The sequence below is a fragment of the Pteropus vampyrus genome, unplaced genomic scaffold, assembly GCF_000151845.1.
Source record: "Pteropus vampyrus isolate Shadow unplaced genomic scaffold, Pvam_2.0 Scaffold194, whole genome shotgun sequence".
Taxonomy (NCBI): domain Eukaryota; kingdom Metazoa; phylum Chordata; class Mammalia; order Chiroptera; family Pteropodidae; genus Pteropus; species Pteropus vampyrus.
In genome coordinates, this window is record NW_011888975.1 from 2195429 (window position 1) to 2206297 (window position 10869).

The window sequence follows — 10869 nt, forward strand, 5'->3', positions numbered from 1 at the left end:
TTTATTTGTATCTTTCGTTTCTTTCTTCAGTGTCTCATAGTTTTTCCGAGTCCAGGTCCTTTACCTCCTTGGTTAAATTTATTCTTAGGTATTTTAGTCTTTTTTGATGCAACTGTAACTGGGATTGTTTTCTTTATTTCATTTTCTGATAGTTTTTTATTGTTGTGTAAAGTGCAGCCAACTCTTAAATATTAATTTGTAACCTGCTGCTTTACTGAATTCATGTATTAATTCTAATAGTTTTTTGGTGGAATCTTTAGGGTTCTCTATATATAGTATGTCATTTCCAAAGAATGAGTTTTACATCTTCCTTTCCCATTTGGATGCCTTTTACTTGACTTTCTCGTTGGATTTCCGTGGCTAGGATTTCCAGTACTATGTTGATTAAAACTGGTGAAAGTCGACATTCTTGTCTTGTTCCTGATCTTTAAAAAAGCTTTCAGTTTTTCACCATTGAGTATGATGTTAGCTGTGGGTTTGTCACGTACGGGCTTTATTGTGTTGAGGTATGTCCCCTCTGTCCCCACTTTGCTGAGAGTTTTTATCATAACTGAATATTGGATTTTGTCAAATGCTTTTTCTGCATCTATTTTGATATATCGTAGGAGTTTCATCTTTCATCTCGTTTATGTGCTGTACCATGTTAATTGATTTGTGGCTATTGATCCAGTCTTGCACACCAGGAATAAATCCCACTTGATGATGGTTTATCATTTTAATGCATTGCTGAATTCCGTTTGCTAATATTTTATTGAGGATTTTTGTATTCAGAATTTTTAGTAGTTATCAGTCAGTTCATATTTTTTGTTCCTGATTCAGCCTTGAAAGACTGGTATCTCTAGGAATTTATCTGTTCCTTCCAGTTGTCCAATTTGTTGGGATATAATTATTCATAGTATTTTATTATTCTTTGTATTTCTATGGTGTTGGTTATCACTTCCATTTATTTGGGCTTTCTCTCTCTTGATGAGTCTGGCTAAAGGTTAAGTTAGGTTATTAATTTTGTTTACCTTTTCTAAGAACGAGCTCTTGGTTTCATTGATCTTTTCTGTTGGTTTTTGGACTCTTTCGTGTGTTTCATTTCCGATCTTTAGTATTTTCTTCTCACTTTGGGCACTGTTCTTTTTCTGGTTCCTCTAGGGCATAGAGGACATTGTGTAAGATGACTCGTTTGAGGTTCTTGTTTTTGAGGCAGGCTTGTATTGCTGTGTCCCCATAGATTTTGGGTTGTTGTGTTTTCGTTTTCATTTGTCTCAGCTGTCTTTTAATTTCCTTGATAATTCATTTATTGTTTAGTAGCATTTTATTTAGCCTCCATGTGTTTGTATGATTTTCAGTTTTCTTCAGGTAATTGATGTCTAGTTTCACAGCATTATGATTAGAAAGGAAGCTCAGTATGATTTCAGTCTTGTTAAATTCATTGAGACATGTTGTGTGGCCTACCGTGGTCTGTGTTGGAAAACGTTGCCTGTGCACATGAAAAGATGGCATATTCTGCTGCTTTGGGGTGAAATGCTCTAAAAATGTCCATTAAGTCCATCGGATCTAATGTGTCATTAAAGGCCACTGTTTCCTTGTTGATTTTCTGTCTGGATGGTCTGTCCATGGATGTTAATGAGGTATTAAAGTCCCCTACTCTGACTGCATTACTGTCGGGCTCTCCCTTTATGTCCATCAGTGTTTGCTTTATACGTTTAGATGTTCCTACGTTGGGTGTGTAGATGTTTCAGAGTTATATTGTCTTGTAGGACTGACTCCCTTTATCATTATGAGATGTCTTTGTCTCTTGTTATAGCCCTTGTTTTAATATCTGTTTTGTCTGATATAAGTGTCGCTACCCCACCTTTTTGTTTGTTTCCCTTTACATGAAATACCTCTTTCCATGCCTTTGCTTCAGGCTGTCTTTTGATTTAAAGTGGGTTTCTTGGAGGCAGAATAAGTATAGATTTTTTTTTTTTATCCATTCAGCTACCTTATATCTTTAGATTGGAGCATTTAGTCCGTTGATAGTTAAATTGTTGATAGGTATGTAGTTATTGTCATATTATTCATATCTTTGGTCTTGTTTTTTCTCGAAGTCCCTCTAACAGTTGTAACAGTGGTTGGGTGGTGATGAACTCCTTCAGTTGTTTCTCATCTGGGAAGGTCTTTATCACTCCTTTGATTCTAGGTGACAGCTTGCTGGGTAGAGTAGTCTCGGTTAGAGGTCCGTGCTTTTCATCACTTTGAATATTTCCTGCCAATCCCTTCTGGCCTGCCAAGTTTCTGCTGAAAAATCAGCCGACAGTTTTATGGGAGTGACCTTACAGATAATGAACTGTTTTTCTCTTACTCCTTTTAAGATTCTTGCTTTGTCTTTAACCTTTGACTTTTTCACGATGATGTGTCTCGGTGTGGGCCTTTTGGGGTCATCTCGTTTGAGACTCTGAGCTTCCTGGACTTGTGTGTCTGTTTCTTTTGCCGGGTTAGGGATGTTTTCAGTCATCTCTTCAGATAGGTCCTCAATCCCGTTCTCTCTCTTCTTCCGGTGCCCTTATGATGCAAGTGTTGATGTGCTTGATGTTGTCCCAGAGGCCCCTTAAACTGTCATTTTAAAATTTTTTTGCTGTTCCTATTGGGTGTTTCCTGCTACATCGCCTTCTCAGTTGCTCATCCGATCCTCTGCTTCATCAGATCTGTTGTTGATTCCATCTAATGTATCCTTCATTTCTGATATTGTTTTCCTCATTTCGGGATGGTTCTTTTTTGTAGTTGCTGTCTCTTTGTGGACGTTCTCGCTGAGTTCATCGTTCCTCCCCCAAGTTCATTGGCTGTCCTTGTAACCGATGTTTTGAACTCTGTCTGGTAGATTGCTTGTCTTCATTTTGTTTGGTTCTAGAGTTTTGCCCTGTCCTCCCGTTTGGGACGTGTTTGTCTCCTCACTTCGGCTAGCTCCGTTTGTTCCTGTTAGACCAGGTACATCTCCCCGTCTTGGCTTGCTGACCTTACGTAGTAAGTATCCTGTGGGGCCCAGTGATGCTGTCTCCCTGGTCACATGAACAGGGTGCTTCTGGGTCATGTGTGCCCTCCTCTTGTAGCTGAGTCTTAATTACTGTTGGCACATGAGTGGGTGGGATTGACTCTCAGGCTGACGCTGTGAGGACTGGCCGTGACTATAAAGGATGAGCTATTGTGGGAGGGCTGACCCCATGGAGCAGAATCTGCTTTAGGGGGGCTCTGGTGCCAGCCGAGTCCACGTTCTGGGTGAATCATTGGTGGAGCTGGTTGGGTAGTGCTTCCAGTGTGGTCCGAAGCCACTGGGTATGTTGGTTCTGGAGACTTGGGAGGGGCTTGGGTACAGGTCAAGGCCAGCTGCTTCCTGCGTCTGGCCCAGGGTCACCTGGTAAGGAGCTACACAGTGATCTGCACATGGCTGCCACTTGTGCTGGGCTTGGAGGTCCTGCTTGGGAGAGGCTGTGCTGTGAACTGAGGCTAGCTGCTGCTATCACTGATCTGTCACCGATTTTCAGACTCTCAGTGGGCACCACTCTTGGAGCCGAGGCCAGCCACCACCTGTGCTGGACTTGTGGCCACTTAGTTGAGGCCGTGTTCCAGGCCAACACTGGCTACAGCATTTGCCAGGCTTGGGGCTACCTGATGGGAAGTACAGTGCAGGTTGAGATTGGTCACTGCTTGTGCCAGGTTTGCAGCTGCTTAGCAAGGGGTGCAAGGCACGCCAAGGCCAGCCACTGCTCGTTTGGGTTCGTGGACCTTTGAGAGACTTAGGAAAGTGAGCAGTGAGCCGAGGCAGGCTGCATGTGGGGAGGAGCTGCTGGAACAGGCTCAGCAGGGCCTGTTATTTGGGCAAGGTGGGGTGTTGGAATCACCAGGGTGGGCCCAGTGGTGTAGCCAGGTTAAACGAGAGGTCAGATTTGGTGCTCGCCTGCTCTGGGTGGGCAGAGGCTTCAACAAAGGAAGAAGGGCACCTGCCAGCATTTCCGTCCCCAGAGAACTGTCCTGAGCCCTGACCCTCCAGCCCTCATCCTGATGTTAGTCAGTTCATCTCTCCCTATAATGTTCCTGAAGGTTCTCAAGTTGCTGCCTTAGTGCTGGAGCCAAGTGGCTTTGAGCACGTGAGTCTACGCAGGCCCTTAAAGAAGACACTTGGACCCTGCACCCCTCCATCTCAGAATCCCCGCCTATTCTAACAGCCAGATCACGTGAGGACTCCTCTTCCCAGCACTGGCACCCTGGGCTGAGGAGTCTGCGTGGGGATGGGACGCACTCCTCAGGGGGGACCTCTGCAGCCAAGATGTCCCTCCCTATTCTGTACTGCCACGCGTGGGTGTGGGCCCTGCCTGTTCTGTGTCTCCGCCCCTCCTACCATCTCCAGGCGGCGGCTTTACATCCTTAGTCACAGGACTTCTGTGCAGCTGGACTTCCGGGTTCTCAGTGATGGCTGTTCTGCAATTTAGTTGTAATTCTGGCGTGTACCTACCCTGCCGTCTTGACCTGGAGTCACCGTTTTGTATTTTTGGAAAAGCATCAGTCCAGTGGATTAGGAGGGGAAATATTGGTCCTTGAGCACAGAGTTCGGGAGCTGCTCTAGAACGTGCACCTGAGAAGCGCAGGTCACCTGAGAGGGCAGCCCCTGGTCACGGCATCCCCGCTTGGTGACGGAGGGTAGGCAGGCAGTGTGGCTGTCCACACTCATCCCCTGTCCGCGTGCTCCTAGGTATTACTGGGCCTGCGTGACACCAGCAGCTCCATTGTGGCAGTCACTCTTCACAGCCTAGCAGTGCTGGTGTCTCTCCTGGGCCCAGAGGTGGTGGTGGGAGGAGAGAGAACCAAGATCTTCAAGCGCACTGCCCCGAGTTTCACGAAAACCGCCGCCCTCTCCCCAGAAGGTAAGGACTTCAGATGTCTAGCTTTTTATTGTAAGCGCTGTTGCTGTTTTAATTTATTAGCTTTTTAACATCATACAAGTTATGCACGTGGGTTTCAGTCAGTCATATGGCACAGAGACGTACGGGGGGAAAACTTGGTGGCTCCCCCTCCTGACTCCTGGGGGGCAGGCAGCTGATATTGGTATTTTAGTGAGGATGCTTTCTCCCCTTTCTTTAAGCCCACAGAAGGACAGATGCATACTTATACACACATGTAGTTTCTTTAAAAATGAGAAAAAAACGTGTACAACTGTCCAGCCTGAGTGTTTTCCGTGTAGCACCTCACCGGGGACCAGTCTCCGGCACACACGCCTCGCTCACCATTTCCACAGCTGCCTCATTTCACTGAATGTAATTCATTCAGTGGTTTCCCTGGTGATGCCTGTTACATCTGGATTTTTAACCACTACACTACAAACAGTGCTGTAGGAGACATCCTTATACACGTACCTCTGTGTAGTTTGGGTTTTGTTGCTATAAGATAAAGTCCCAGAAGTAGAGTTACTGGGTGAAAGAATGCACTTTAGATTTTAACAGATATTGTCAGTTTCCCAAACGGTTGTAGCAGTTCTCAACACCACTAGCTGTTTAAGACCCGATTTTGTTGGTGAAACGCTGTTGATTTTTAGGTACCTTAAGAAATCCTTGTTTCTGGTCTGTTCTCTTTGGATGTTACCTGGGAGACAGTGATTTCTGGCCTTTAGAGGCCATAAAAGTCAAGGGTAAGAATTCTGAATCCGTGCGGTTGCCTGTCCGCACGTCTGCACGACCCTGACCAGGTCGGTGGTGAGGGTGCGGCGTCTCCAGCGCTGTGTCCCTGACAGTGGGGGCGGCGGCAGCACGAAAGGAAGGTCGTTAGGACAAGAACCATCACATAGGATTTTGTTTTGATGCCATGAGAATTTTTAAAGCAGCACTGGCTTGCAGAAGTTTTGAAGGGAGAGCAGCTTGTCCTTGGTGCCAGTGACACCAGTGTCACGTGGTTCCAAGGAGCGTGAGGAGGTGATGCCGAAGCTGCCGCCTCTTCACAATGAAACATACACACACTAAATCGGGTGAAGTCTGTGTCGCCAGCCAGCAAGTTTCACACCAGGGGGATCTTGGCGGGAGGCGTTTACGTGTAATTTTGAGATAAAGCTTAAGGGTCATGTCAAATTAGCTGAGGTCTGAGGTCCTCGCTCCTCAGTGACACTGATTTTATTTATTGGATGGAGTTCTCTAGTGCTGGACATTTTACATCCCGTCCCTCTGGGTTACTCTGTAATGTGAGACCCTGAAAAGGCACCAAATTGGCTGCAGGTGAATGTTTACTAAAGGATTTCCCTGGAGACAGAGGGCGAGCCATGCAGCAGCCCGCACGTGGGCGCCAGGGCTGGCCCTCCCTAGGGGGGCACGTGCGAAGGAGGCACTCTGACGTGTTCGCTTCTCTTCCTTTGCAGTTTACGTGTAAGGTCAGACTTATTACAAGTGTCTGCCACCTGAGGGGAAATAGGCCTGCGTGAGCGTTGGGGGAGGCAGGCTGGAGAAGGGGACACAGCAGGGAGGACAGTGGCAGGATTCGGCGAGGCCCTGCGAGAGGAGCGTTTTCATGGTGCCCGACCCCACCCCGGGCTGTCTGTGCCCTCACCCTCTTAAGGCAGAGGACGTATTTAGCCAAAGTTTTGATTGAATTCTTCCAGCGATGCCCACTCTTGAATAGGAATTTTCTGGTCTGAATCACCAGTGTCTTTAAACGCTGTCATTTTCCTTATTCAGTGTGCTAAGGTTGTACCTAATCCAGCTCCTCACCTGACGCTTGACTCCTTCCTGCTGCATCACCACATGCACGCAGGCTGTCCTTAAACGCCTCTAGGACAGGTCATCCCATCACTAGGCGTGTTAAACACACCCATGTCCGTTAACCGTTGCTCACCGAACGTGTGTGAGCAGCGGCACTGATCATCCCTCTCGTTCTCTGGACTTTTTCTTCCCTTCAGACTCCCCCAGGCACGTCGTCTGCAGCCAGCACGGGCAGAGGTTGCCCAGCCTGTCCCCTAAGGGCTTCTCATCCGGCGGTGTGTCCACCCACAGCCAGCAGCACATGCCGCGGGACTGCAGCGCCCCTCTCCAGACAGGTAGGAACACTGAGACGGCTTTCCTGAGTTTAAATTCAGGAACACAGACCGACGTCTCTGTAATGATGTGGTCAGCTGGGCCTCATCTTTTTTCCTGGGCTACAGGTGTACACCGACATCCTCTTCAGAACCGGGAGAAGAGCAGGTGGCATTACTTAAATTCTTTTTTACCCCAAATACTTCACTCTGGGACTTCTGATGCCTTAGTGCAGCACTTTCCTTACTGTATGTTAGGAGGTGTGCCGGGAGCAGTGGTTAAACACGTCCAGTGAAGTGTTAGCGTCAGTGTGTGGCACAGGCTTCTGAATGCCCAGAGCACGCCAGGGCAATGTCTGTGTGAAGCGAAGCTGTGCTGAGTTAGGCAAAATCACCGGAACACACGCCACATAATGAATGTCGTGGGGGTCACCCTGTCTGCCTTAGAACATGTCTGTATTTGTTTATAGACAGTTATGCCAGTAAACAATTACATTTGGACATGGTTATTAAAGGGTGTGCTAATTGTTGCTTTTGCAGTTTAGTTTGCAAGGAGATGTCTAAGAAATTAGCTGTCTGTGTCCCTTTAACATCACCCTGCCCCTAATGCATCCTTGCACATGTCCCCACAGGTGCTCAATTTTCTCAGCCTATTAAGTTTTCCATTAATGGAATTTCAGATGTGAACGATACCTCAGGACACAGTGGAAACTTCCCGTCAAGTCCCAACACGTCTGAGGAGTGGCCTGACTGGAGCGAGCCTGAGGACCCTGGGGACAGAACCGCCACTGCCCAGGTCCGGCCTCCGGAAGCCCCCGATGCTGCCGGGTCCCCTCTCCCCGACTTGGAGGTGTCAGCCGAGAAGTCACCCAGCAGCTTAGGTACTGAAAGGGACTCAGGAGGTGGTGTCACTGCCGCAGTCACCTCAGGGGAGGACCTCGAGCCTCTGGAATCAAGCCGACCCCAGAGGACCAGTCCCGCACCAAGCCTGGAGGACGCAGACCAAACCAAGCCACCTCAAGTGTCGTCACAAGAAAGGCGCCTTAAGGTCCCATCAGAACTTGGTCTAGGGGAAGAATTTACCATCCAGGTGAAAAAGAAGCCAGTCCAGGACCCCGAATTGGACTGGTTTGCTGACATGACCCCCGAAATCAAGCCTTCGGCTGTTCTTCTCGTGGCCCCTGCTCTGAGGGCGGAAGCGGCGGGCCACAGTGAGGACGGGCCCCCAGCCGCGGTGCTGTTCTCCGCGAAGTTCGCCGCGGCTGAGACTGCCGAGGTACGTGCCCCTCGTGGGCGCCAGTCACACAGGCCCCTCCGCAGCACACCCCGTGCTGTTCTCCCACCAAGGGGAAGGACAGACTAATGTACACAGCGGGTTCATGTGGTCATGGTGGCATATAGTGGGGAAAAAAGCGGTCCTGTTATTATCTTTCCTTCCCCAGCAATGCTTGGGCTAATAAGTGTTCCATGGACCAGTTATTAAAATCACCTTTTTGCTTGGAAAAGGGATTAAACCAAGAATAAGGTGTCATCAAGGTTATCTTCCAGTGCTGTCATTTGGTAAGACTGGAACCAAAGTAGCCTCTGCTTTCCAGCTCGTGGTGCAGTGAGGCAGGCATCTTACCAGCACGAGGAAACCATGTCCCGACACCAAAAGACACGGGTTGGCCCCTTGCACGTTTGGAGACGGTTTCTCAGCAGCTGCCCTGGCTTTGCTTTGTCTTGTTGCAGGCAGAGGCTGGAGGCTGGGGAGACGAAGGGGAGCTGAACTGGGAAGACAACAGCTGGTGACGACGGCTGTGAGTTAAACTTTAGGAAAAAGGATTCCTTTTTAAAAAACTCAAACTAATACCTCAAAGCAGGCTCTGCAGCCAGGAAAACCCGAAAGCATCCTGTTCTCCTCCTACCAGGAGCTCGTTTCCCAGTCTGCCAACGGTGAGGGGCCTGGAGGGCGGGCTCGGGCCTGGGCGGAGGCTCTCGTGGGAGGAGCCTGTGTGCCTTTGACCAAGGCCAGTTTCTGTGACGAGCAAGTGCTATGGAAAGGTGGACTCTACCACTTTTTTTCCAGGATAATCCTGGAAGAAAATAAATAACAGAAGTTCAAGCTGATTAGCTTAATTTTGTGCCATTTCTTTAACAGTGAGAAGAGTTTTAGTTCTATTATAAAATACAACCTACTGAAAAAAATTTGCTATAAAGTATACAAATGGTTTTAAATTGGCTAAGGTTTCCTTAGGCAGCTTATTTATGTTTACAGGTGTGCCGAGTGAATGGCCCTGGGCAGTGTCTGGCTGTTCCACTCATGTTACATTGTACCAAAGTGCTTAATGAGAAATAGCCCCATAATCCTGTTCTTTAAATATCCAATAAAGACTATTTTCACTAGATCTAACTTTATAAAAGTTGTTTTATGTGTTAGAAAACGTATAGACATAATTACAGTATTTTCATTTACAAAATGTAGAATGACGACAATCATACCCAACTCTAAGGACAATATGGTCCATGCGAGTTTCACCCTAGAGAACACGGCGTTTTAGCTCATCGATCCTTCCTTGAAGCATCTCCAGTTCCGAGAGAAGCCCGTCCGGAGCGGGAGCCTGGTGCAGCAGTGACTCGATTGCGTCCAGGGCCCTCACTGCTGCCTGCAGCGCTGCCCCGTACTCCTGTCCCAAGGGGCGGCCCGGGCGGGCTCTCTTTGCGTGCGGCTGGCAAAGAGAAACGTGGGGTGAGTCGCGCCATGGCACCCACTCTAAAAAGGATAGAGAACTTTCCTTCTGGATTACAGCAAAGCTTACAGAACAAATTCTAAAACTAAAAAACTGGCATGTGCAAATTTTACTCTAGCCATTGGTTCGCCCCTCCAGCCCCACAGTCATCTAGAAAAACATGGGAAGGCATTTTTCTAAGTGGCGTCTCATCCAGTAATGTGCAGTGAGTATTCTTTATAGACGTATAATATGTCCTTACAAAAAGCCCCAAGTATGGATTTTTCTAAATGCTTCATTTTCTTTTCAACACGAAGTTTCTAACTGCTGAGAGCTATGGGCTTTCAGACTCAGACGCTCTTGGAGCCAGGTGAGTGGACGGCCATCATAGGTTCTGGAGGACTCCCTTACGTCACTGATAAAATATTTAACTTTATAGGTTTCAAGCATAAAAGTTACATGTCCTGAAAACAAGTTAACATTTAAACTCATTTTCTTAAGAGCTGTATCAAACTTACTAGGAAATTGCTTCTCTTACGGATTACAATTCCAAATATACTACCAGTGCTCAAAACAAGCTTTTCAATATCCTTGGTGATGTCAGATTTTTCTGCCTTTTAATAAGAAGATGTGATTTCTAGACACTGCCAAAAATTAGAAGCTGGTCTGATGAATGAGCCAGGGATCAAGCTAAGCTGGTTTCCTTCTGTGAGTCATAAACTACATCTGTAGCATCACTGGTATAGACACAGCTTTCCCCAGGGTTACTGCAAACAACGGAAAGGAACAGGGACAGTGTATAGTTTCAAACCTCACTCTCTTGTTGTCCCACCTCTGCTGTATACGTGTTCATAACCTTTGAGGAAGAAATGTGATTTTTAAAAGTGCAGCTACCATAAAGCAGTGGCCCCTCTACTCTCTCGAGGGCAGTCCGTACCTGCAGAGAGGGCCGCTCCGCCGCCAGCAGCGTGCGGGCGGACGACGCCCAGAGCAGCGCTTTCTCCTGTTTCACGCGTTCGGCTCTGGCAGCTGCTGTCTCATCCACAAGCCCCGTCTGCCAGAGATGACAACAGACAAGCAAACATCAGCATCCTCTACTAGGACCAAATGGTGTCACTTTCAGAAAACACACGAGTGTCACTGTTC

The 10869-nt window shown here is 47.6% G+C and overlaps 2 protein-coding genes and 1 long non-coding RNA gene across 6 annotated transcripts in view; 2 read left to right on the forward strand and 1 right to left on the reverse strand.

Annotated features, from left to right (window-relative positions):
• LOC111746588 overlaps positions 1-148 on the forward strand; it is a 918-nt gene extending 770 nt beyond the window's left edge. Inside the window, exon 3 of the long non-coding RNA XR_002783189.1 lies at positions 89-148. This is a non-coding gene — a long non-coding RNA (uncharacterized LOC111746588). The remainder of the gene's footprint in view (positions 1-88) is intronic.
• SCYL3 (SCY1 like pseudokinase 3) overlaps positions 1-9607 on the forward strand; it is a 31892-nt gene extending 22285 nt beyond the window's left edge. For 2 of the 4 annotated variants that reach the window (XM_023537583.1, XM_023537582.1), the window contains 4 exons: positions 4715-4886; positions 6902-7039; positions 7648-8291; positions 8747-9402. In XM_023537583.1, coding sequence (XP_023393351.1) covers positions 4715-4886; positions 6902-7039; positions 7648-8291; positions 8747-8806 — 1014 coding nt within the window. In that variant the 3' untranslated portion in view covers positions 8807-9402. Of the gene's footprint in view, positions 1-4714; positions 4887-6901; positions 7040-7647; positions 8292-8746; positions 9403-9479 lie in introns of those variants that run through there. The other 2 variants (XR_002783188.1, XM_023537581.1) reach the window with 2 other exon arrangements.
• LOC111746590 (uncharacterized protein C1orf112-like) lies at positions 9405-10801 on the reverse strand (the record flags this gene model as incomplete). Its single annotated transcript, XM_023537594.1, has 2 exons — positions 9405-9723; positions 10661-10801. Coding segments are annotated over 2 exons (330 nt in total), but the record flags the coding sequence as incomplete, so codon positions are not given.
• Between the last annotated feature and the right edge of the window lie 68 nt (positions 10802-10869).